The sequence below is a fragment of the Piliocolobus tephrosceles genome, chromosome 3 (genome assembly GCF_002776525.5).
Source record: "Piliocolobus tephrosceles isolate RC106 chromosome 3, ASM277652v3, whole genome shotgun sequence".
Classification (NCBI taxonomy): Eukaryota; Metazoa; Chordata; class Mammalia; order Primates; family Cercopithecidae; genus Piliocolobus; species Piliocolobus tephrosceles.
In genome coordinates, this window is record NC_045436.1 from 104568647 (window position 1) to 104596104 (window position 27458).

Below are 27458 nucleotides of genomic sequence, written 5' to 3' on the forward strand. Positions count from 1 at the left end.
GCCCGGCCCGAGAACTTTTTTTAAATAAGGAGCATATATCTAAGTATTTTTAATGATACAAATTTGAAAAATAATGTAACAATACCACTTATCATTTATTGAGCACCTCTATTTCAGGGGACTGTGTTGAGTATTCTACAAATACAAAACTCTAGTCCACACAATTCTACAAGGTAGTTGTTAGCCCCATCTTACCCCTGAAAAAGACACAGGTTAGAGTGGTCAAGACACAAGTCTAAAGCTTTAGACACAAGTCTAAAGCTATAATTTAAGTTCTGTCTGACTTCAAAGCTATTTTAAAAGCTAAACTCAAACAGTTGTGTCATAAATACCTGTAGAAAAAAACTGAACCCCTGTTCAGTATAAAACTGAATCATCTGTATAGGCCAGAAACTTCACAGAGTTGCTGGGTCCTGAGGCAAGCCATATAAAGAGGGAGAAAGTCTTGAAATGAACAGATTACAAGGTTAATAGTACATTTTGCTGATCCAAATTCTACTGCTTAAAAATATTTTCCATTTAGAAAATGCACTTTGAAAGTAATGTGCCAGTAAAAAGGACTTTCTACTTAAAATGGTTTCCTGGAGTTTGCTAAGCATGCAATAAAGATGTCTATATGACCGAAATTTTAAGCCACTTCATTTTTTTATATTATGCACACACACACACACACACACACACACACACATTTCATGTGTATACACAGATAGTTTTCTGTCTCGAAAGTATTAAAAAATTGATAAACCTTCAATCTATAAAAAACACCTACTATACATGATAGAAAAATCTCTCCTCCAAGTTTGCACTGATTTACACCCAAGGCTCTCCCCAAATGTACAATAGAAGGCGGCTTCTTACATCCTAGTGTGGAAGGCGGCAGATGAAGCCAACTCACTATTAAGCGGATATATTTTTCTGCTGGGACAGATGGCCCATTCTAAGTACTTAGGAACTACTAACAGTAATCTAAATCTTTTTCTTCAGAATATTTACTTATTTGCACACATTGCCATTTCCCTGGGTCCTGTTTCTCTTCATATTCCAGCAAAAGAGGGAAGTTCTTATTCTAGTTTAAAGAAAGAATTCCTCTCAGGCACAGATATTCAGATATCTCGCATTGGCAGCAGGACTTCAGCATGTTGATGCCTCAGGACTACATTCTCCCTTTGTCTATTGTAGACCACGTGCTATAACCATGTGGTTCTCACAGTTTATGCATTTTTTTAAAAATTCATTCAATTGTAATTCCTTAGAATGGTCTAAACAGGAGTTCATGGCATAAAGGAATAGATACAGAGTTGAAATTCTGTATTTTTGATGCCCATAATCAATACATCTCTACATAAAAATGGTATAAAGAAACCCAAGCTGGGTTGTGGTTGTCATTGCCTCTTCCTTCTAAGATCCTGGCCCACCTCCAGGGAAGAAGTAATGCGAAAACAGAGAGAAGAGCCTCCAGAATACTCCAGACTTCTCTCTACCCCCATGGGCTGAGGCAAGGGCAGTCAGCAGGAGGAGAAAGGAGGTCTGCCTTCCAGACTCTCCAGACACCACTGCTCGAGTCACCTGCTACCCAGCATGCGTGCCACTGCCTCCTAATGCATCCAGGAGCTTCTGGAGTCGCCATGGAACCTTGTCACTGAGATCAACCTGATTTTGTTTGTTTGTTCTCATTTGTAGGCCTTACTGGGCCACACTGATACCGTCACCTGCGCCACAGCATCATTAGCCTATCACATAATTGTCAGTGGGTCCCGGGATCGAACCTGTATCATTTGGGATTTGAACAAACTGTCATTTCTAACCCAGCTTCGCGGGCATCGAGCTCCAGTTTCTGCTCTTTGTATCAATGAATTAACAGTAAGTAGTAAATTGCCCACTTCACTTACGTTTAGGTAAACAAGTAGTCTTGGCCAAAATACATTAACAATGGTGGGGCTCGGGGGGACGTGTCTGTAGTTGCAGCTACTCAGGAGGCTAAGGTGGGAGGATGACTTGAGCCCAGGACTTCTGGGCTGTAGACACTATACCCATCAGATGTCTGCACTAAGGTCAGCATCGATATGATGACCTCCTGAAAGCCAGAGACCATCAGGTTGCCTAAGGAGGGGTGAAGCAGCCCAGGCTAGAGATGGAACAGATCAGAATTCCCATGCTGATCAGTAGTGGGCTGTGCCTGTGATAGCCATTGTACTCGGCCTGGGAAACACAACAAAACACTGTCTCTTAAAAAAATAATAAATTTTTCTTCTATAAAATGACTCATTGTTTTTGAAGTTGATAGGCACTCATTTTATAAAAGTTACTACATTTTCTTTGACTTAGTGTTGTTTGAAAAGCAAATAGATGTTAAAGTTTATAATCCAGAGAGCAGTTTTGTCTTAAAGTCCATTCACTGCTGCATACATTAGAGAGAACAAGATTCGATTAAAATAAAACAAAGCTTTCTAGAATGTTTTTTAAAAAACAAGAAATCTGTAGGATTTGTTAAGAACGTTAGAAATTGGCCGGGCTTGGTGGCTCATGCCTATAATCCCAGCACTTTGGGAGGCCACTGCAGGTGGATCATTTGAGGTCAGGAGTTCCAGACCAGCCTGGCCAACATAGTGAAACCCCATCTCTACTAAAAATACAAAAATTAGTCAGGCTGGTGGTGGGTGCCTTTAATCCTAGCTATTTGGGAGGATGAGGCAGGAGAATCGCTTGAACCTGGGAGGTGGAGATGGCAGTGAGCCGAGATCACTCCACTGCACTCCAGCCTGGACAATAGAAAAAGAATGTTAGAAATGTGTTGAAATTTTTAATAAAATATAGTCAGAGTATGGAAAGTAAAAAGGGTGACATTTGAGTACCCAAACAAGAGAAAAATTCTTATATAGCTATTTTCAAAACAGATCCAAAAGTTATCAAAAGATGCCATCTCTTTTCAGAAATAAATAGTTCATATACAAATAAATGAAAGAAGTCAAATAAAATAAATGCCCTTGTCTAGGAGCACTCTACATACACCAAGCCCACCTGAAGCAGACAAGAGGAGATTCATTGCTAAGATGGTCTTGAAGCAGGGGAAGCTTGACGGCAGGTTTACAGAGACTGAGGCCCCACATGCTTATCGCATTAGTAAGTAGATGATGTGTGTCAGCATGTAGGTGATGCCCCATATACAAATCAGTCTTGGGAGTCGGCAGGAACTCACCCAAGCCTCATCGCTTCTTAGCTATACATATCCATTGCCATCTTACCTTCACCCCTACCGCAGGGCCGTCCTTCATGCACAGAACAGTTCTAGCCATGTCATTGAGTGATGTTCACACTGTCACCTACACAGACAGCTTTCCTCATCAAGGGTGCTGCATCTTTGATTTCTACCAGAAGTTACTCAGTATTAACACTTTTAGTCAACTATCTTGTAATCATCTTATTTAAAAAGGGAAAAGAAAGAAATTCATTTATAGTTGTCAGTCACTTAGAGTGTCTGATTAATAATGGCAGGTGTACTCAGGTTGAGAATGAGTAGGGGACATGCAAGGGTAGAAGAGCCCAATTTGTTTGTGTCTGAAAGCTTTAAGAGGTTTTCAGAACAACACCTTGGGTTGGTCCTGCAAACATTTGAACCTAAAGAGCTTTACAAAAATGTGGGTGCTGTAGAACCGCTCTGATGCAGCAGTGTTGAATCAGATGCTTAATCCATTATTTGGAGCACTTTGTTTTGGGGTTGTTCTTAACTTAAATACTGATAATTTTATTATAGCCAGTTGTTTGAGCCAGTGTACACTACTGGATTGCAATATTTGCTGCAAATACTACAAAAGCAGTCTTTTCTTTTTAAGATGCTCTTGTAATATCTTAATAACTCATGAAAAGATTTCTATTTCTGTTGTGTTTCTCACACTTGATATTTGATCAATTATCTTGATATTGATAAACCAATATCAAGTCTGCTTTATTTCAGTTTACATTTTAGGCCAACGCCACTTTGCCTTTAATTCTTCTTATGTCTCTGCCTTCATAACAACAGGATTTACTCTAATAAACTCTAATTAAGTCCCCAAAGTAACTGAAGAAGGTCTTGCCCAGTGCAGAATGGAGCAATTGTCTCTTGCGGAGACTGAGGCCACTAATTAAAACTCAACTGCTGACACTCATAGTCAGAGATGGTTCAGTAACTGATACAGAAGTAGACACAACAATGCTTTGCTAAGTATTGTTTCAGTTTGGGTTTTGGTTTATTTCTTGCCATTTTGGTAGAAGAAGAGCTGGGGGGTGGGAGGAACAAGGAGGAGCAGTAGAAAGACCAGCACAGACGGTGCAGCACAGACTGGATGGAACAGGCCCAGTCCTCCCCCTCACCCTACCCCAGCCTCCTCCACCTTACCTTCTTATGTGTTGATGCTGCTTTGCAGCTTCCAGTTCTCCTCTGTTTTTGCTGACCATCTTCAGACTTACGGAGGTTCTTATGTATCTCCTGAGGGTACCGAATTTCACCAGGTCTTTTCTAAAGCTAATACCCAGCACTGTGATATCCAGACTATGTTAGGAATGAGAGAGGCAGCACGGTATGGTATATAAGCTTTGGGGCTATAGAAAGCTGGCTTCAAATCTCTGATGATAAATAAGTTACTTAAGTTCTTTGCCCCTCACTTTCATCCTTTAAAGCAAGGCTAATGATAGTCTCACGAGGTTTCTGTGTTAACTGGAACATCTGAAGTCTCCACCCCAGTGACTGGCATACAGGAGATGCTTCAGAAAGCATCCTCCTTTCTTTAACTATAGTGGGTTGTGTTCTCACCAGGTTAGGTAGAACCCAGCCTGGTAGAATTTGAGAAAATAGGTTGTTCTTTTCTACCTTTGGAACTCATGAAAACATAAGTTATCAGCTCAGGGATCTTGGTTTTTACTAAGTTTGCCAAGAAGTGACCCATGTACCAGTTTCCTTTTCTCCCCCCACATTCCCCCACCCCTATTTTGAATACAGGTTTTAAAATAGGATATTACAGCATGACCAAGATTGTGCCTTTTGATTTATTGAAGAAACACAACTATATCTGGACTGAAAAATGCCTCTTCTACCCTGTAGTTTTAGTGGTTGGATTCATTTTGTAAAAGTGGAGGTGGATTCCTGCCTCTAGATGAAAGGCATAATAGATTTTGTTAGCAATGGGAGGAAGAAGAGTAGTTCATCATCTCCTCAGATGACAGGGAGCTTTCTTGTGTCGCCAGACCTTGCTCAGCAGTGTGCCAGGGACGTGAACCTACCCTTTGTCTCCATCCGTGGTCCCTTTGGCCACTGCATCCACTCAACTGTGAATTCTTAAGCCCTTGTTCAGGGTATTGTTTTTAAGTCAGCAAGCACTGAATTTCAGATTACCTAAGAAATTAGCCGCTAGTCTTGGGACTGAAGAGCTTTCTGAGAACTAGGCCAGGGATTCAGTTTGCTTCAGAAACCAGAAGGTAATTGGAAGGGAGCAAAGAGAATGACATTTTTCTCTCTCTTCTCAGGGGGACATTGTGTCCTGCGCTGGCACATATATCCATGTGTGGAGCATCAATGGGAACCCTATCGTGAGTGTCAACACATTCACAGGTAGGAGCCAGCAGATCATCTGCTGCTGCGTGTCGGAGATGAACGAATGGGACACACAGAACGTCATAGTGACAGGACACTCAGATGGAGTGGTTCGGGTAAGTGAGCTGAGAGAAGAACTCATTAGGATATTTGTCATCCCAGTTTACCTGAAACTTGCAGCTAACTACAGGTTAAGAACACCTGAACAGGTTGTAATGTTTAGTGAACTCTTGCTCCAGTTCAGACAAGCCTTGGCCTATGCATTATCAGACATGAGGAACACCGGTGTCTTGGCCTCTTTTCTTCCTATAAAGTAGATCTGGTAGTGCTACTGGCCATTTGACATTTTGACACAATTAGGTCACTTAAACATGATTCCCATGTCACACTGGGATTGCTCAAAATGCAAACTGCAGAAGTACTGGGTTTTCAGCCTGTCAAATGGCTTCGTAGAGAAAACATAGTGAGCAGGGATAAGTCTCTTCCCTACAGAGAATCACAGTGCTGGAAAACACTTCCAGCGTCCCCAGCTAGGATCCCAGATGACTGCACTTGAAGCCTAGATGTAGTTTATCCTTTTCTTAGGTTGCTATGTGCTGGGCCTCTACAGAAAATAGAGGAAATGGAGTATTCACTTTTGTAGTCTGTTGCAGTATTTGAGTGTTTCTGTCTCAGGAGACTTTTCTTTGTGCTTGTTTTTCTTTAATTGTGCTCTTTGTAAAAGCAGAGAGCAGCTGATTACCACCCTCTTTAGTCAGAGTCACATGTGGAGAGAGAGTGAGGCCATCAGGCCACTCCACTACCACACCCTGTACCTCGCACAATACACATCTACACATACACAAAAACTCACATACACACACCCTGGAGTCCGCTTCCTCGACAGTGGTATTTCACATGCTCAATCTGTGAAGCAGCATAAAATAGCTCCCTAGCTGGGCACCTGGGGATTCTGTTTACTGTGTGCCTTCTTGGGGATCTATAATGTATATTAGCATATGCAAGACTGAGAGGTTTTTGTAGGAAACAAAAAAGTTGACTTAGTTGAACTAGGTTTTTGTTTTGTTTCTGAGACAGAGTGAGTTGCTCTGTCTCCCAGGCTGGAGTGTAGTGGTGCAATCTCAGCTTACTGAAACCTCTGCCTCCCGGGTTCAAGCAATTCTCCTGCCTCAGCCTCCCAAGTAGCTGGAATTGCAATCATGGACTGCTATGTCCAGCTAATTTTTGTACTTCTAGTAGAGACAGGGTTTCACCATGTTGACCTGGCTGGTCTCAAACTCCTGACCTCAAATGATCCGCCCACCTTGGCTTCCCACAACGCTGGGATTATAGGCATGAGCCCCTGCGCCTGGCCTGAACCATGTTTTTAAACTGATATGACTATAATCTTTTCCCTCTACTTTGAAACAGCCATTGTGTGTAGGCAGTCCCCTGCCATATCTTCCAAGATACGGGAAATCTAACTGTATAACATGATGGAAATTAAGTTATCTGTTAACCCTGAGAGTCTATCTTCATTGAGTAATGTAAATTGGTTCCTTAATCTGTTTTGTAACGTTTTAACTGTTGTACTTATTTAAATTTAGTTTTGGAGGATGGAATTTTTGCAAGTTCCTGAAACACCAGCTCCTGAGCCTGCTGAAGTCCTAGAAATGCAGGAAGACTGTCCAGAAGCACAAATAGGTATTTAATACTTTCTAAAAATGACTCAGTCGTATTCACATTTCTTTTCAGTCACTGTGGATAAACTTACACCAAACAACATAAAGAGTAGCCCAAGGTTGGGCACTGCTTGGAGAAGCGTGGTTGCTGCCTGTTGTGTGATTCCTTTGAGCAGACATGCCAGTTTTCTCTACTTCACTGGGCAACATTCGGTGTGGTGGTGTCTTGTGGTTAACTTCCACATTCCATACTAAATATAGCACTTAATTCCTGGAGTACCGAAGGCTTGGGCTTTCACTTCTGAAAACACAACAGACCTAGAGGGCATGCTGTTGTATAAGTCAGTCAAGCTCTGCTGCACCCTGGCCCCACATTTGTTCTGCCCACCGTAGGGCTGGCTCAGTGTGCATCACAGATACAATCGTGTTTGTAAACAATTAACAGAGGCAGACCAGAGTCCACCGTCAGACTTGCTCACATTAGGGCATTAATTCACACCGAAGCCTGGTTACCTGTAGTACATTATTTGTGAAGCAATTTACAATTTTCCAGTGAAATATAGAGATAATTGATTTCTACCCAGAATAACTGAAAGCAATGCCATAATGCCAGGGTGAGATCTGCTTTGTGTTGCAGTCTCTGAAGAAGCCACCCCCTTTGATGTAGAACAGTGGGTACAAGGAACTTCCTGGAAAGGAACAAGGTTTTAAGTTTGGCCTTCAGATTGTTTCTCCGTGATTGACTTTTGTACACTGAGAATTCATTGTGACTTTGATGATGTCAGAGAGTTAATAAAGGAAACTTAGCAGAAGGACACAAGTCACTTCTCTATATAAGCTGAAAGTAGCTTTTACTTTCCATGCCAGAGAAGAAAAAAGATACCTTGGGCAGGACATTTTAATGCTGGTGTTATATTAGTACATGTAAATTTCTAATTACAGCCCCACCAAAAAGGTCATTTGGGTGTTTGGAGACATAAAAATTCAGTTTAATTCAGTAAGTGTTTGGGGGTTACCTGTTATATGTCAGATAGTGAATTAAGGGAACCAGTGAGAAGTGGGTCATTTTCCTTTCCCTTAGAAAGCTTTTAAGTAAATAACAGTGGAAGACGATATGCATGAGTGAGATAGAAGGGGTCAAATTCAGGGTGGAAAGATATTTGTATGTCTTTATTGTGGGCAGTCTGGCAGAAGTGGCAGAGAGGGAGAGCAGCCCACAGGAAGAACTGGGCAATGTAGAAGTGGTGAGATTTGTGGGCACTTGTTGGGGCGAAATGTAAACAAGCTAGAGGTTCACTGGAAATTAAAGCCGCTTCCAAAGCTGCTTGTTTGCGGACCTCAGAGCTCATGATCATAAGACGTTGGGGTGAAAACTTCATTCACATTACTCCAGTAGACCCCTACTGAGTAGGAAGCAAACAAATAAAGTATTTGTCTTGCTAAGAAAATAACTATGGTGGGCCCAGTATCCTCAGGAGTTGGTTCTAAGACCTCCCTTGGATACCAAAATCTGAGAATGCTCAAGTCCCTGATATAAAATGGTGTAAGTAGTATTTGTATAAAACCTACTAACACCCTCCTGAATACCTTAAATCATCTCCAGATTACTAGCAATACAATGTAAATGCTGTGTAAATTGTTGTGATGTTGTATTGTTTAGGGACTAATGACAAGGAAAAAAAATTCTGCACATGTTCAATAACAGACACAGTTTATTTTCCCCAATACTTTCCATCTGAGGTTAATTGAATCCATGTATGTAGAACCCACAGAAATGGAGGGCCAGGTATACTTGTTTCTTATATATTTTCCCTCCAGTAGACTTTATTGCAAGAGAGTAGAGAGGTGATGTGAAGAAATGCAAAATAACAGTGAAAAGAGGAAGAAGAACAAAATTCCAAAGTAAGGCTTTCATCAATAATTCACTAATCTTTAGCCAAGTGTTGTGGCATGCACCTGTGGTCCCAGCTACTCAGAAGGCTGAGGCGGGCAGATTCCCTGGGCTCAGGAGGTTGAGGCTACAGTGAGCTATGATTGCTCCACTGCACTCCAGCTTGGGTGACAGAGCAAGATCCATGTCTGTAAAAATAAGTACATAAATAAAAATTAAAAATAAGATAATTCACTAATCTTTCAGCCATTAACCACTGTATGCAATGGTCCTTCTCTCTACCATCTTGTAGAAAGAATATCCAAAAGTAGCCAGGCGTGGTGGCTCACACCTGTAATCCCAGCACTTTCGGAGGCTGGGGTGGGTGGATCACGAGGTCAGGAGTTCAAGACCAGCCTGGCCAACATAGTGAAACCCTGTCTCTACTAAAAATACAGAAATTAGCCGGGTGTGGTGGCGGGTGCCTGTATCCCAGTTACTTGTGAGGCTGAGGCAGGAGAATCGCTTGAACCCAGGAGGCAGAGGTTGCAGTGAGCTGAGATCACGCCGCTGCACTCCAGCCTGGGCAACACAGCAAGATTCTGTCTCCAAAAATAAATAAATAAATATTAAATATATGTATAGAGAGAGAGAGAGAGAGAGAGAGAGAGAATATCCAAAAGTAATCTTTTAGAATGACAATTTCAAGAACTTGGGAGGCACAGAACTGTTAAAGGAATCCAGAAAAGGGGGAGAATACTTTGAGCTGAAGGAATTAGGTGATTTAGAGAGAGGAATGTTTAAGCTGTGCCTTGAAAGCTAGGTGACGTGGGAACACACAGATTGGGAAGCTGGGTCTAGGCGGCACCAGCAGCACGTGAGGAAGCTCACCCTTGGAGGAGCAGGTCTGCAGGGAGAGAGCTGGAGTGACACCGTCTAGCTGCAGCATGGCAGGGAGTGTGCGGCAAAGGCATGTTCTGGCCAGATTGTGAGAGACTGAATTCCAAGCTAAGGATTTTGGCCAAAGTTTTTAATAAACTCTTTCAGAAATTCTGCTTTTTTATTTCTTTGCTCTGTACTCTAGCCAAAAATCATGGCACTTAAACTTTTTTTTTTGTTACACTTAGCTTAAAATATTATGTCTACAGAGGCTTATAACTGGGAGAAAAAAATGCTAGTAGAACAAAGCTGGGTGTAACTTTGGTGGTTCTGTATGTTCCAATTATCTCAATGCTTCACCCAGGGCAGGAAGGCCAAGACGAGGACAGCAGTGATTCAGAAGCAGATGAGCAGAGCGTCAGCCAGGATCCTAAGGACACTCCAAGCCAACCCAGCAGCACCAGCCACAGACCCCGAACAGCCTCCTGCCGCGCAGCAGCCGCCTGGTGTACTGACAGTGGCTCTGATGACTCCAGACGCTGGTCCGACCAGCTTAGTCTAGATGAGAAAGACGGCTTCATATTTGTGAACTATTCAGAGGGCCAGACCAGAGCCCACCTGCAGGGCCCCCTTAGCCACCCCCACCCCAATCCCATCGAGGTGCGGAATTACAGCAGATTGAAACCTGGTAACTTGAAGTCTGGTATCTATTTCTCACTCCCTATATGTGGTGTGAGGGTTGGTGGATTGAGGCAATGGGGTCTAGCTCTCCCTGGGCCCCACCCTGGATGTGCCCTGTGACCTGGGCCACTCACACAAAAGGCCGCTTTACACAGAAGGCCTCTTCAGTTTCTTCTAGTGTAAAGTGGACTTAAAAATTCTATCCTACAAGGGTGTTTGCAATATGCTAGGCATCTTCTAAAGAAAAATACCTCAAACCAAAAACTGCATTTATTCACAACTCCTTAAATCACGCAGGCTAATTTAAAATGAATAAATAAAACTGCATTCACAGGTAATTTTGCCCAGAATAGAGTTAGAAGCAAGGTCCTCAGTTGGAGAAATTGGATGCATCTGCTTGCACTGAAAATTTCCCCTTCTCATTAGTTTATCTCCTTCAGTGAGATGTTTCTTCAGCCTGGCCCATGTTAATGTCAAGCTAGATAGCTTTACTTTCAATCAAGGCGGCAACTGCCGAGAACTGAAAAAGCTGCTGTAGCTGTATGTTGAGGTACCCTAAGTTTAAGGCCACCGTCATAGAGTATTTCTCCCCAGTACTGGCTTCCCTCAGTTGAGTATGTTGTGTCCTCCACTTCCCCACTCCAGGGTACCGATGGGAACGGCAACTGGTGTTCAGGAGTAAGCTGACTATGCACACAGCCTTTGATCGAAAGGACAATGCACACCCAGCTGAGGTCACTGCCTTGGGCATCTCCAAGTAAGTGTCAGGATTTTTCCAGCTCCGCTTCCCATCTGAGTCATTTGGTTAGCCAAGGGCCATATACTCCAGCCCAGTCTTTGGGGAAAACAGATTTTATTTGTATTATCATACATAACTCAAAGAGATAAATTTGAAGAAGAACCCTGTCAGTGTGTAGATATTTTTCTTTTCTTTTTCTTCTTTTTTTTTTTTTTTTTGTTTGAGACAGGGTCTTGCTCTGTTGCTTAGGCTAGAGTGCAGGGGCACAATCACAGCTCACTGCAGCCTCAACCTCCCAGGCTTGAGCAGTCCTCCCACTTCTGCCCCTCAAATAACTGGGACTATAGGCGCGTACCATCATACCTGGCTAATTTTTGTATTTTTTGTAGGACGGGGTTTCACCATGTTGCCCAGGCTGGTCTCAAATTCCTGGGCTCAAGTGATCTGCCCACCTCGGCCTCCCAAAGTGCTGGGATTACAGGTGTGAGCCACCATGCCCATACACTGGATTTTAATTCTGAATTTTCAAAAAAAGTGAAAAACTGCTTTTTCTGTTCCTCAAAGATACAGCAAGGGTGATCCAAAGAAAATTGAAATGGAAGTGTAAATTTGGGCTCGGTTCAGTTTTTGTCTGTTTACACATACATCCCTGAGTGAATCAGGGAGTCTCTCCGGGACCCTTACCAGCCCTGACCCCAAAACACACATCCACCAAAAACCAGAGAGCCTCAAGAAGGAGATCACAGACAACAGAAGCCTTCCATACAATGACCTCCTCTGTCGTGTCTCCTGCAGGGATCACAGTAGGATCCTCGTTGGTGACAGTCGAGGCCGAGTTTTCAGCTGGTCTGTGAGTGACCAGCCAGGCCGTTCTGCTGCTGATCACTGGGTGAAGGATGAAGGCGGTGACAGCTGCTCGGGCTGCTCGGTGAGGTTTTCACTCACAGAAAGACGACACCATTGCAGGAACTGTGGTCAGCTCTTCTGCCAGAAGTAAGATAAGATATCTGCTTTTTGAATTTACATTGATTAAGCTCTAAGGATGTTAATTATGCCCTGCACACAGGTTCTGATTGCCCTGGCATCCCCACTACAGTATGCCTTGTTAGTATGAACCAGTCTTCACTTTTTCTGTTCTTCTTTATTACTATAATTAGGAAATTTTTCTATCATACAAGTCACAAACACCTTGTCATCCATGACACAGAATGCACATATGCTAATATTTCATCATATTTAATTTGGAGGCCTGTATGTGAAATGTTTCTATAAACACTATAGATACATTTTAAGTATCCTCTTTGCACCCTTCACCAATCACACCCATTCTCCATGTTGTTATACTTTGAGGAGCATGTGTTGCCTCTGTAAACATTACATCATATTGTTTTGGTGTTTTCAACTTCACTTTTCAGCTTTATATAGTATACTGTTTTTACCCTTCTATAACTTTCTTACTCAACATTGTCTTTGAAATCCATTTATATAGATAACTTATTCTAATATATTTATTTTAACTATTGTCGGTTATTTTAATTATATGAATTTATCATCATTTATTTCTCTTTTGATGCCTTCTCAGGGTTTGTTTTTTTCTATTAGTACTATAAATAATGCTACAATGCATATCGCTATGAATGCCCTTCTAATACACAAATTCCTCTAGAGATGGAATGAAATTGATAGAACACAGATTTATTCTTGATCTTAATTAGATATTGCCAAATTGCTCTGCAAAACAGTAGTGCTAGTTAATACTACCTCCAACAGGACATGAAAGTTCTCCAAATTCTTAGTCATGCTTGGGACTGCCAAACTTTTTCCACTTTTGCCAATCTGATAGCTAAAAAATAGTGCTTTGTTGTTTTAACTTGCAATGCTAGTGAGACAACATCTTTTCATGTTTGTTAGCTATTTGGGTTTCCTCTTGGGTACTTTGCCTTTTTCTTTTTTTTTTCCTTGAGGAGTTTTTTTATATATTCTGTGCTGTACACATTTGTCTTTTATATATCTTGCAGGTATGTTCTGCCAGTCTGTGGCTTGCGTTTCAACTTTGTATATGTTTTTTCTGTCAGACAAGTTTTTAAACTGGTTGTAGTCACATTTATTACTCTTTAAGATTTTTGCTTTTTTGTGCCTTAAGAATTATTTCCCTGTCCTAAGATCACGAAGATAATCTTATTTATTTTCTTTTAAAGGTTTCAAAGTTTTATTTTTCACATTTAGATCTTTAATTCATTTGTAATTTATTTTGGGGTATGACATGAGGCAAGGATCTGTTTTTCCCCCATATGAAAGGTCAGTGGTCCCATGGCTGTGGATTTGGTTGATAACTCTGTCCTACACGCAGGTCCCAGATACATATCCACAGTCACTACTTTTTCTGCCGGACAACAGAAAGGATTCCATGGACAGTACACTTTAAGGCTTATATTGCCTTACTCCAGAGATGCTTTCATAGAAAGCATATTATTCTTAACTTGTGTAATTATGAGGCAGTTTCTGAGGTTTTGTAAGCAGCATTGGCTTACTGGTGTGGGCATAGTCTTTGGGTTTACACTGACCAAATGCTCATTGTGCTACTTTCTGTGGCCATAATGCCAGCAAGTTACCGAGCCTCTCTGAGCTTTGGTTTCTTCATCTATAAATGTGGGTAAGAAGACCAGTCCTCTTAGAGCTATTGAGAGAATTAAATGAGACCACATGCATGAGTGTTTTAAGGCACCAAGTTCAGAGTCTGGCAAAACAGATGTTCCATAATTTGATTCCTTAAACCTTTTCTGCTGGGCAGTCTGGTTCAAGATGAGGGACCCAAAATGTTGCAGCCAGCCATTTCCTATGGAAATTTCTGTGGGGCTGGCAGAGGATTCTGTCTAGTGGCTCTGTGCTTTGAAAGGCCTGCTGTATAAAACCTATAATGGGGCCGGGCACGGTGGCTCACACCTGTAATGCCAGCACTTTGGGAGGCTGAGGTGGGCTAATCACCTGAGGTCAGGAGTTCGAGACCAGCCTGGCCAACATGGCAAAACCCTGTCTGTACTAAAAATACAGAAATTAGCCAGGTGTGGTGGTGTGTGCCTGTAATCCCAGCTACTCAAGAGGTTAAGTGAGAGAATCACATGAACCCAGGAGACAGAGATTGTAGTGACCCGAGATCACGCCACTGCACTCCATCCAGCCTGGGCAACAGAGTAAGACTCCATCTCAAAAAAATAAATAATAAATTTTAAAATCCATAATGGGTTTTATAGAGCAGGCCTTTCAAAGCACAGAGCCATATAGTCTTTCTTTCTATTTTTTTTTCTTTTTTGAGATGGAATCTCACTCTGTCACCCAGGCTGGAGTGCAGTAGCGCGATCTTGGCTCACGGCAACCTCTGCCTCCTGGGTTCAAGCGATTCTTCTGCCTCAGCTTCCTGAGTAGCTGGGACTACAGGCATGCACCACCTCGCCCGGCTAATTTTTGTATTTTTAGTAGAGACGGGGTTTCACCATATTGGCCAGACTGGTCTCGAACTCCTGACCTCCTGGTCTGCCCACCTCAGCCTCCCAAAGTGCTGAGATTACAGTCATGAGCCTCTGCACCTGGCCCATATATATATATATATTTCTTGAGATGGGGTCTTCTTCTTTCACCCAGACTGGAGTGCAGTGGCATGATCACAGCTCACTGCAGCTTTGATCTCCCAGCTCAAGCAGTCCTCCCACCTCAGCCTACCAAGTAGTTGAGACTATAGGCAAGAGCCACCACACCTGGCTCATTTTTGTATTTTTTGTGGAGACAGAGCCTCACTATGTTCCCCAGGCTGGTCTTAAAGCTGCGGGCTCAAGCAGTACCCCCACCTCAGCCTCCCAAAGTGCTGGGATTATAGTTTTCAGCCTCCACACCCATCATATTAATCTAGTGATTTGTGCTAGCACTTCCGTATGTCTGCTGGCACACATCTGTTCTTTGTCATGTTTAATTTTCAAAATATTGTTTAATTATAGGTAATTCTTTAAATTATCCATTGCTATTAAATGTTGGATGGAAGCTTTATTGGAAACTGACCAAACAGTGATAAGTTCTGATGAAGCAGGCACAGAAGGAAGTGCTGTCCAGAACACACAGCCTGTGGTCTCTATGGCTGAGAGCTGTTGACACTCCTCAGGGTTCTCAGAGGTCCAGTGACAGTCCTTTAAACCCATAAGCTTATAGTACTTAATTTACTCTCTGGACACTTTTACTGGTAGATTAATGGACTAAACATAAATCTCCATTTCAGGGACAGGTACAGTGGCTCACATCTGTAGTCTCAGCACTTTGGGAGGTCAAGGCAGGAAGATCACTTGAGGCCAGGAGTTTGAGGACAGCCTGGACAATGTACTGAGACCCCATCTCTTAAAAAAAATCTTTTTTTTCATTTCCATTTTAATCTTGTGAAAATCCAAGCCTAAAGTGATTTAATACCACATCCTGAGTCACACCCAGCTTTATTCCAGGAATAGGAACTCTGAATACTTCTTAAAGAATTTGAACATGTCTTAAGAATAGTCTCCTTCAAACAGTTCCAGCAAGATAGATAGGAAATGAGGGTGTTGAGACTGGAAAAGGAAAGCCAGTCTAACTGTTTAAGAAATGATTGAAGAGTGGATCAATCAAAATGTTTCAAAGCACAATGGAACTTGATAGTGATCAAACTCGTATTTCTCTTGGAAATTAGAAGACTCACTAATGAGTTATTAGTAATTCTCTTGGAAGTAGATATTCATTAGTGAGTCTTCTAATTTCCACTAGTGAGTTTTTCTAATTTCCAGGAGAAATATGTCAAGCTCCAAGTAAAGACACTGACATACCTCCCAAGCTTATAGGCCATGAGAATTAGTCTGCACAGGTAGAATGGCCTCACATCGATGTTCAGACACCTTGGCCTCATTGTGTAGGAAAATCTTAACTCTGTTTTTTTGTTTTCGTTTTTTTAATTCTCATCAAAGAAATAGCTTCCCTGGTTTAATACTGCATTTCTTCGTAGACTGAAACAAATAATACAGCTTTCCATTCGATTATTAATATTCCGGAGCCCATGATCAAGCATGGAGGAGACCAATAATTAATTGACTTTTCCTTTCCTTTAGGTGCAGTCGATTTCAATCTGAAATCAAACGCTTGAAAATCTCATCCCCGGTGCGTGTTTGTCAGAACTGTTATTATAACTTACAGCATGAGAGAGGTTCAGAAGATGGGCCTCGAAATTGTTGAAGATTCAACAAGCTGAGTGGAGACCACGGTCTGTAGACCCCTTCCCGATTCTCCTGTCCCAGCTTGGAAGGCATTGAAAACAGTCTCCGTTTACACATCTCTTCATACCACGTGTTTGAAGTGTTAAAATTCAAAGGGATCATTGAATAAAACGGGTGTAGAGTACAGGAATGGGGCAGACGTGATTCAGGTGAACAGCACAAGAAGAATGTGAGGTGGTTCCTAGAAGCAACACTTTCCATCTCCAATTCTCCCTGATGACAGTAGCTGTCTCCAAGAGAAATATCCTCACTTATTAACTCTCTTTTCTTGCATCTCATTTTTATAGAGCTACTCATCCTTATTTGGAAAAACCAACAACAAAAAAGGCTTTTAGAAAATGGTTGTAAATCTGACTTCTTTGCAAGTAACTGTATATTGTAAATAGGTATAAAAGGCCTTTTTTCTAAATAAGGACTTAACTGCCTGTAACATGAAACTTCAAACTAAACCACTAACTCAATGAACTACTTATGGTTTGTCTGACATCCCTCACTTACCAATTAATTATAAATATGTTTTTTTAAATCCCCAAAGACATTATCTGTGGTCTTTTTTTCCTTTCAAGCTCAGCCTGTGTGCCTGATGTCATTTCTTTCAAGTTGCCCACAGTATCTCCACTTAAACTAGGCTAGTAACCAAAATAATGTGGACCTTCTTTAGGAAACAGCGTGGGAGAATAGGAGTCCAGCCATAAGATAAACTGGAAATATTTGGGTGTCTTGTACCTGGCTATGCACCACCTCAGTGTTGTTCCTACATAAACAAGGCCCCTTTTAAACTTGTATGTGGACTGCTGTTTGGTCAAAGAATACCTTCTTAGCATTGCAGAAAGGTGGTCAGATGACCAATGCAGTGCAGGAAACAGCCCTGTCTCAACTAATGGAAATATATTTGCATGTAACCCAAAATTAGCTTATCTTGCATAGAACATAATAAGTATGTGTCTTTCGTGACACGGATGTTCTACTATAGCATTTTCAAAAAAGGGGTAAAAAAAGGAAAGAAAAAAGTGTACAGAATTCACATATAAACTTTGTTGTAAAACTGAATCATGTCAGAACTGCTTAAAATTAACCTTTACCATTTAATGTCATCTACCTGAAAACAGTGAGATTTATACTGTATCAATGTCTATTTTTTTGTTTTTGCTATGAATATAATTACAGTATTTTAATATTTAGTTATTTAATTTGTTCTACTAGTTGGATACAGAACACACAAATCCAGGGGGATTAAAGCTGGAAGGGGCTAAGAGATTAGTTTACAGAGAAAAGGCTTGGTGGTGGGATTTTTTTAAATGTGTGTTATGTACATATATATATAATATATATTAAAAAATGAAACAGTTAATCTAGATTTTAACATTTTCAGAAACTTAGTGATAATATTATGAACAATTCTAAAAGCCCTGTGATTTGAAAAATGTAGAATCATTAATGGCCCAAGATAGGCCTTCGCACCCTCACAGGTGTGAAAGGAAAGGCCTTCACACCCTCACAGAGGCGTCATGGAAAGGACAGTGGCTTTGGCTTTTCCAACTTTCCGTCTTTAGGCCCTGGTGAGAGGCACACTTATGCACTAAAATGCACATATATGCACATGCATTCAAAAATAGGCATTTGGTACAATGGTGATCTTGTACCTGATGGGCTGAAACCAGCTTAAGAACAAACTTGTTCTTCCTGATACGATAACTAGGTCTCCAAGAGAAAATATAAAGGCTGCTTTAGTGCCTTACGCTTACTAAATTTAAATCTTTATTTACCTGGGTTTGAGCCTACAGTCTATTTATGATTACATATCAAAATTGATTAAAACACTTCCATTTCTAAAAGTTCAAATATACTTGTTAATAAAAGGATTATCGGCATTAATACTTTAACTTAAAGAAAAGTTGTGTTCTGTTTTCCTTTCTGTGTCTTACTCCCCCGACACTGTCCCTCCCCCATCACCATCTTCAATTCTAATAAATAATGCTGATGTTCAACAGTTGCAGAAATTGTGCTATCACGTAACTGTGGGCCTTGCCCCTGTCTGGCCCTCTAGATGAGTTGTAGCAGTGTTATTCTACACTTTTTAAAAGAAGCGTCCTCCTTTTGTCCATGAATCATGTTTACCCCATACCCAGTGGCAGAGGTGTTCTTTAAAGACTTGAATATATGAATGTGTGTGTGTTGTTACTTAAAGGTTATTCCTCTTTGTAATAGGAAACTATATGAGATGAACACTTTTAAACTTTCCGACACAACTTTCATTACTAACTTTCTGACACGACTTCCATAACTAGAAGGTGGAAACCAAAACCCTCATGGTAGTATTTCCTCTGGCAGCTGGTGCTGTGGGCAACTGTTTTGTTCAATCGGGTTTCTTTTCTTTTTGCTTCTAATGCAGAAATCAACAGAATCACTCACACATACAAGTACACTCACATACATAAACTAATTATTTCTCTGGATATCGTTCTGTGTTCCATGTAAATTTATTTACCAACATCTATTGTCAACATGTACATCTACCTTAGTGTGGTCTGCATTCTTTCTCTGAGAGTACCTCACAGGGCTCCTGCCTGATCTCCATAGTTTGTTCATTGATCCATCCACCTGTTCATTTGTTCATCCATGTATTCTAACATTTGTGTGTAGTGTGCAACTGTAATGTCATGCTTTTGAAGAAGAGAATAGCTGCCCATAGCAGCCATCCGTCTGGATAATAGCAAAACACTCTAGATAAGTTATTTTGCACTTTCTTATGTATAAAGTTGGTAGAAACTTATTTTTGCTTTGTATCATTTAAATACATTTTGTTTTGGTAAATGAACTGTATAAAATATTTATGCCGTTAAAACTGTTTTTAGAAAGTATTTTTAATTTCAGCAAGTTTGGTTACTTGTTGCATGACTATTAACACAGCTGACTTTTTGTGTCAGTGCAATGTATATTTTTTGTCCTGTTATTAACTTGTAAGCCCTAGTAATGGCCAATTATTTGTACAGCAACAGAAGTAAATTGAAGATACTGGCTAAGACTGGATTGATTGTGGACTTTTATACTATATTGCAGAAACCAATATGTTTCTTGGTGGTTATGTAAAAGACCTGAAGAATTACTCTCTAGTGTGCAATCTGTGATATCTGAATGTTCATTGTATATTTGTCTCTGATGCAAAAAGGTAGAGTAACACAATTACAATACATGATTAAATGCAATAGTCCAGGTACTTAAGTAATTTTTTTTCATTTCAAATAAATGCCCACTATTTACCACCAAAAGAAAGAAAAAGAAAAGTTGTTAAGTCAGTTATTCAGGGAAGGAAAAAAAACAGAGATCTAATAACTCCCTAAACTTTTTGTAGTTCTTTTCTAGTTGTAAATACTTCAGAAGCACCTGCATAAGATTGCAGAAGTATTGGCTGTTAAGTTCCAGTTCCAGTTCTAGTTTGACTCATCCTTAAAAATCAGGCTTTCTGCAGTCTGAGCTTCTCAATTGTGCTGGATTCCCAGGGCTAATGAGTGTATGTGGGTGGCAGTAAGGAGAAGCAAGCCCCTTCTGGGAGATGTGATCCTCAAATTTGACTGGACCTGTAGAAAAACACAGGTCTGCATGGTTTTTGCTCTTTTTTCCTGAGCTTTATTCTCTAGCCAAAATATTGTGAAAAGTAAGCAACGGTGTGTATGTATATATATATGTGTGTGTGTGTGTGTGTGTCTCTTGCACCCATACTATAGTCACAAAAGGAATATTTCAGTGTCCCCCCTCACCTGGAACTACAGCAGCCGCTGTTAGCAGCTAGTCTTTCCAGTTCAGCCTTCAATCTGAGAATGTTAGAAGTCACAATCCATTGTTCTTATTATCAGCTTGTTTGGTTTTAAAATAGCCTCTCCGTAAAGAAGAGTTTTTAAGTTTATTTAGGCTGTTTTGATGATTTTACTTTTTCTAAAGATGCTAAATTCATTTTAATGAATAGCAGAGCCCCAAATTTGAGTATATTTTGCTTATTACAAATTTTACCTTAGTGCAACTCCACTTGAGTGGCAGAAGGTGAAGGAATGTGAAGAACTAAAACAATACCAATTTCTTTAAAAATTTTTTTTAAAAATGGTAAAAGAGAAAGCTTGGAGCAGTTCCCATATTATTAATGCTTTATTACTTACAGTTCTAGTGAGGGGTTGCAGTCAAGGATGGGCACTGCAGAATTCTCAGATGCAGAAATTCAGAGTTTAAAAGAACAAACATGCAAATGATTTTCAGTGAGTCCCTTGTCTGCCATTTGCTTCCCATCTTCAACAAAATTTTCCCTACACACCTCACTTTTGACCATTTGATGGAATTGGTCCAGCACTTGGTTAGTTTTTTGCTTTATGAATATTCTCATTTCCTCCCACCTATTATAAAGCTCTTTTATTTTCATTACTTTTGCTAGAGACAGCATCAAGCCAAGCTACCACAATATCATGGTGTTTTGGAGATCCCTGAATAGGAATTACCACTGAGGCTTCAGTTCTAACCAGCTTGGGAATGTAGAAAGCCTCTTGTTTTAGCGCTCGCTCTCTCCAAAGGGTTTTCCTTTATCAGTAGCTACCTGTGAGGATGGGAATGGTCTAAGATGGTGCTTCTTTAAACTTTTTGGTCTGAGAACTCTTTGATCCTTAAAAATTTTCAAGGACCCCAAACAGTTTTTGCTTATTTGGTTTATATCTATCGGTAGTCATTGTATTAGAAATTAAAACTGAGATTTAAAATATATATGTCAACTCATTTAAAAATAACAATGATAAGAGCATGATGTATTAACATAAATTATGTATTTCTATAAAAAGTCTTTTCTAACCGAGTGCAGTGGCTCACACCTGTAATCCCAGCACTTGGGAGGCCGAGGTGGGCGGATCACCTGAGGTCAGGAGTTCAAGACCAGCCTGGCCAACGTGGCGAAACCCCGTCTCTACTAAACATACAAAAATTAGCCAGGCATGGTGGTGCGTGCCTGTAATCCCAGCTACCTGGGAGGCTGAGGCAGGAGAATGACTTGAACCCAGGAGGTGGAGGTTGCAGTGAGCCTAGATCTTACCACTGTACTCCAGCCTGGGTGACACAGTGAGACTCCGTCTCCAAAAAAAAAAATCTTTTCCAAACCAAATTTTTTGCAAATCTCTTTAATGTCTGGCTCAATAGAAGACAGGTGGATTCTCAAGTCTGCTTCTGCATTCCATCTGTTGTGATACTTTGTTTTGACTAGATTTTTGGAAAAAGACACATCTGCATGGCTTTGGCTCGTTTCCTGAGCTTTATTCTCCAGCTATCATATTGTGAAAAGTATGTCTATCACACCCCTACTATAGTCACATCAGGAATATACTTTGTTTTGGTTGAAGCATGAAGAAAATCCAACCTCACACATGTATTGGTTGAAAACGGGGTGAATATTTTTAATTTATATGGGCTCATAAGTATATATTTATGAGGTACATGTTATGTTTTAATACAGGCATACAATGTATAATAGTCACATCGAAGTTAATAGAGTATTTACCACCTCAAGCATTTATCATCCCTTTGTGTTAGGAACATTCCAGTTCCACTCTTTTGACTATTTTCAAATATGCAGTAAATTGTTGATTAGAGTCACCCTGTTGTGCTATCAAATACTAGATCTTATTCATTCTATGTGACTATATTTTTGTACCCACTAAACATCTCCAGTTTCCACCCTCCTCCCTACTACTCTTTCTAGCCTCTCATAACCATCATTCTACTCTCTGTCTCCATGAGTTCACTTGTTTTCATCTTTGACTCCCACAAATGAGTGAGCACATGCAAAATGTCTTTTTTGGTATTTGCCTGGCTTGTTTCACTTAACATAATGTCCTCTAATTCCATCCACGTTGTTGTAAATGACAGTATTTCGTTTTTTTATGGCTGAATAGTATTCCATTGTGTATATGTGCCACATTTTCTGTATCCATTCATCTGTTGATAGACTCAGGCTGAGTTCAAATCTTGGTTATTGCGAATAGTACTGCAGTAAACATGGGAGGGCAGGTATCTCTTTGATATACTGACTTCCTCTCTTTTGTGTGTATGCCTAGTGGGATTGCTGGGTCATATGGCAGTTCTATTTTTAGTTTTTTTAGGAACCTCCATACTGTTCTCCATAGTGGTTGTACTAATTTACATTCCCACCAGCAGTGTAGGAGGGTTCCCCTTTCTCTATCCTCACCAGCCTGTCTCTTGGATGACAGCCATTTGTTCTTGCCTGTCTCTTGGATGACAGCCATTCTAACTTGGGTGAGAGGATATCTCCTTGTGGTTTTGGTTTGCATTTCTCTGATGATTTGTGAGGTTGAGTATTTTTTTATATACCTGTTTGACATTTGTATGTCTTCTTTTGAGAAATGCCTATTCAGATCATTTGCCCATTTTTTAATCGGATTATTAGATTTTTTTTTTTTTTTTCCTGTTGAGTTGTTTGAGCTCCTTATATATTCTGGTTATTAACCACCCTTGTCGGATGGGTGGTTTGCAAATATTTTCTTCTATTCTGTGGGTCGCCTCTTCACTTGTTGATCATTTCCTTTGCTGCACAGAAGCTTTTTAACTTGATGTGAGCCCATTGTCCATTTTTGCTTTGGTTATCTGTGCTTTTGAGGTCTTAGCCAAAAAATCTTTGCCCTGACCAAAGTCCTGGAGAGTTTCCCCAATGGTTTCTTCTAGCAGTTTCATAGTTTTAGGTCTTAGAATTAAATATTTAATCCATTTTGATTTGATGTTTGTATATGGTGAGAGATAGGGAGTCTAGTTTCATTCTTCCGCATATGGATATCTAGTTTCCACGACAGGATTTATTGAATGGACTGTCCTTTCCTCAATGTATGTTCTTGGCAATTTTGTCAAAAATGAGTTCACTGTAGATGTATGGTTTTATTTCTGCATTCTTTATTCTGTTCCATTGGTCTATGGCTATTTCGACCATTGTTTTTACAGCAGTACCAGGCTGTTTTGGTTACTATAGCTCTGTAGTGTAATTTGAAGTCAGGTAATGTGATTCCTCCAGTTTTGTTCCTTTTGCTCACAGTGGCTTTGGCTATTCTGGGTACTTTGTGATTCCACATAAATTTTAGGATTATTTTTTCTATTTCTGTGAAGAATGTCATTGATATTTTGATAGGAATTGCATTTAATCTGTAGATTGGGTAGTATGGACATTTTAACAACATTGATTCTTCCAATCCATGAACATGGAATATATTTCCATTTTTTGTGTGTTCTTCTTTAGCTTCTTTCATCAGTCTTTTACAGTTTTCATTATAGAGATCTTTCATTCCTTTGGTTAAGTTTATTCCTAGGTATATTACTTTATTTGTAGCCATTGTAAATGGGATTACTTTCTTGATTTCTTTTTCATATTGTTCACTGTTGGCATGTAGAAATGCTCCTGATTTTTGTATGTTGGTTTTGTATGCTGCAATTTACTGAATTTATCAGTTCTAATTTTAGTTTTTCCCAAATATAAGATCATACCATCTTCAAACAAGAATAATTTGACTACTTCTGTTCCAATTAGATGCCTTTTCTTTCTCTTTTCTGATTGCTCCAGCTGGGACACTATGTTGAGTAACAGTGAAAATGGGCATCCTTGTCTTGTTCCAGATCTTAAAGGAAAGGCTTTCAGTTTTTTGAGCTAGAATATTATAATTGCTTTTTCAGATCATTGCTTCTTAAGAATAGTAGTTTTTTTAATAGTTTAAGTTTCTTAAAGATTAATTACTATGTGGACTCTGAAATGATGCCAATGAACTTCTCATATTATTATGACATTAAAATCCGTGGATCTGTCTTGTACTTTGAATTTATTTTTTTACCCATCCATAATTTTACAGCATCATGCATTGATCATTTAGAAAATTATTTTTAAATCCTGATTCAAGCACCAGAGGCAGAAACAGTATATGTAGAACTTCTAAATGTTGACATATTTCATTAGATAACACCAAAAAATCACATTATCATATACATTAAAATACCAACAGCTGTATCAGAAAATTTTAAGTCATAGTGACAGACACAAATTCTACAAAAAATTCTTATTTTTGCTTACAACCCAAATTATCATTGGCATAAATACTGTCTGCTGTTTTCTTTGAAGGGACAGGCTCACTTTGTTAATATTTGAGAACATACCATCCATAGAACTGTAGCTTGTCAATTGTTCTTTCAATAAAAACAGTATTCCATGAGAAAGGAAGAGAGTTCAGCTCACAATTCAGTCACACAAGTGCTTCTTTTTGAGACAAATGTTGTACTTCAGTATGGAGGTGCTTTATGGGTACTTCTCATCTTGTGTCACTCTACTTAAGGGGCCAAGATTTAATAAAAGTAATAATTTTTATTGCTTCTCCAAGGTCATTCTTAAGTCAAAGAGGCACTTGTGTTTTTACTGCAAGTGTTTGATTATGAAGAATATGATCATTACTACTAGTGGTTTGGTGCCACCATACTAAGGTTCCAGCAGTTCTACCCACCACTGCTTTTGTACCTCAATAAAAATATCAATGCAGCAAAAGGGTAAATAGTGTTTTAGTAGTACTGTGAAAACCTTGCAGACCCTTTGAAAGGGTCTCAGGTTTCCTGGGGGCCTGGAAACCCCTTGAGAACCACTGGTCCAAGAAGACATGAGATGAGGCTACCTAAATTGTAAAGTAGCATGCATGCAATCTCATTCAGTAATGATATTCCTAATCACTAATCCAGTGCTTCAACTGGGCTCCCATTGAAACCTCCCGAGAGCAAGACAAGGCCCTATCACATTGAAGTGTTTTGGCGGCTACCCCCAGCTACTGGGATACCACGTCCACAGCTCAAAAGCATGTTGAGGTTTCAAATAAGGACTTTGGAAATCACATTATTATTCTATTCAAGGCACTAAAATTTTGATAATGTAAAAGAAACTGCTAATACTAATCTTTTAATATTAGATACAGTTCTAACTAGTATAATAAACTATGAGGAGAGTCAGTCTGGGGGCTAAGCTCTCATTCTACCACTTACTGTGTGACCTCAGGTGAGTGACTTAACCACTCTAGGTCTGAGTTTCCTTATATGGAAAATTTGTGTTAGGATACCTGCCCCCAGAGAACTGTTATAAGGATTCGATGTGGTAATATATATAGGAAGGGTAGTGCCTGACAAATATGTTGTCAGTACATTCCAGTGTTAACTCGGAAATACGAACATAAAAGGCATGATGCACTGAAACACCTGAATGCCAAATGAACGCCAGTGGCAGGGAGTTAACCTTCAGTCAGATATACAGGAGGCAGAATGCTAGAATGGAAAGGGCTCTTCAAAGTCATCAAGTCCAAACCCTCATTTAGCACGAGAGGGAAGGGGTTCATACAGGTGTTTAGTGTTCCCAAAGCCAGGCTGCTTTTTAGGTAGAATTCCCAGCTCTGCTCCTAAGCATCTGACACCCAGGCCAAGGCTCTTTACAAACAGCTCCCAGTTAGTATTTCCCAATTTTCTTTTAGGTGATTACAGTGCAAGTGTACTTTGGATGTTATTTCAATATTATCCGTGCATAATTATGCCCTTCTTTATCAAGAAGATAGAGCATCCGCACTTCAACCTTGGCCTTCAGCTATCATGCTTCCTGCTCAACAAAGGCAAAGAAGAGTTGCAAGCTGCATTCCAGTACAGAGGACAGAGTTAAAGAAAAACAACTTGTTTAGGGTCTTGCCCTCAGGCCCTACTACAAACTTCAAACAAAAGCTATATCCTAAAAATGTTATTTCCCTGCATAAAAGGAAGCCACTCCTTTGCAAACTGACTCAAGAAATTCACCATGGAGCAAGGGTGAACTAAGCAGTCTTTGGTTATAAACTTGAGGATCCTTTGAGTCTGCTGCTGGCCAATTCTGCCAAGAGGAAAAAAGAAACCAAGTTCTCCTAAAGCAATGTTATCAAGTGTGCTGTGGTTCAAGCGCCAATCTGCGAATGTTGATGTCTTTTTCCTTCTAAGGTAGCAAATCTGTGTTTGTGCTAACACATACTTAGCTGGGCCTTGAAGATGATTTTTTACAATGATGTAAGTACCCTCTCCAAGAACTTTCCAGCCTATAAATGAGGCTTGCCTTCACGCAGGTTATCTGTAATTAGATTTTCAGTAAGTGTATTCCATTCCTTACTGTTTCTAATTCAGTAATACTCTCTTCCACAATATGTTTTCTTTGCTCTGCACTCCCCATTTTCATATCATTGTTATCTGATCTTTGTTCATTTTTGAATTATTGTATGCCACCAGGCCTTCCTGGGAGGTCCTCCCCTATTCCCCCTTGTTCACTCCACTGCCTCCACCCCGTGACCTGCCACTGCATTCCTGGTCTTTTGCAAACTTTTGTCCTGCCTTCTTGCCTGCCTGCCTTTTGCATAGGTGTCATGCCATTGATTTTCCTCTTCCTCTTTTAAACGTGGACTCCTGTCCAGCCTTTATGTTTGCTGTGATATACTGTGAGTGAATTCTCCTTAACATCGTTCCCCCCTTAGTTTGAGGATTGGGTGTTGTGATTGGGTTTTGTGACACAGCAGTCACCGTGTGTGTGCTGCAATTGCCCATTTCGTGTCAAGCCCTGCAGGGCTCCTCACCTTCTTACCCCTCACACCCTCTTCTATATCCTGGGCTAGGGCCTCCTCCGCCACAGGGCCATGCCCTGACTCTGCCCTCTGCCTGCAAGGATCCTACTCCAGGTGTGCTCCTCTTCCTCCCTCACCTCCAAGTCTTTCCTCAAATGTCA

At 40.3% G+C, this 27458-nt stretch overlaps 1 protein-coding gene across 5 annotated transcripts in view; it reads left to right on the plus strand.

Moving 5' to 3' along the window:
- WDFY3 (WD repeat and FYVE domain containing 3) overlaps window positions 1–19705 on the plus strand; it is a 315830-nt gene extending 296125 nt beyond the window's left edge. For all 5 annotated transcript variants that reach the window (XM_023222515.2, XM_023222514.2, XM_023222517.2 and 2 more), the window contains 7 exons: window positions 1681–1860; window positions 5500–5682; window positions 7153–7249; window positions 10341–10664; window positions 11303–11414; window positions 12192–12389; window positions 16511–19705. In XM_023222515.2, the coding sequence (XP_023078283.1) occupies window positions 1681–1860; window positions 5500–5682; window positions 7153–7249; window positions 10341–10664; window positions 11303–11414; window positions 12192–12389; window positions 16511–16634 (1218 nt within the window). In that variant the 3' untranslated portion in view covers window positions 16635–19705. The remainder of the gene's footprint in view (window positions 1–1680; window positions 1861–5499; window positions 5683–7152; window positions 7250–10340; window positions 10665–11302; window positions 11415–12191; window positions 12390–16510) is intronic.
- The last annotated feature ends 7753 nt before the right edge of the window (window positions 19706–27458 follow it).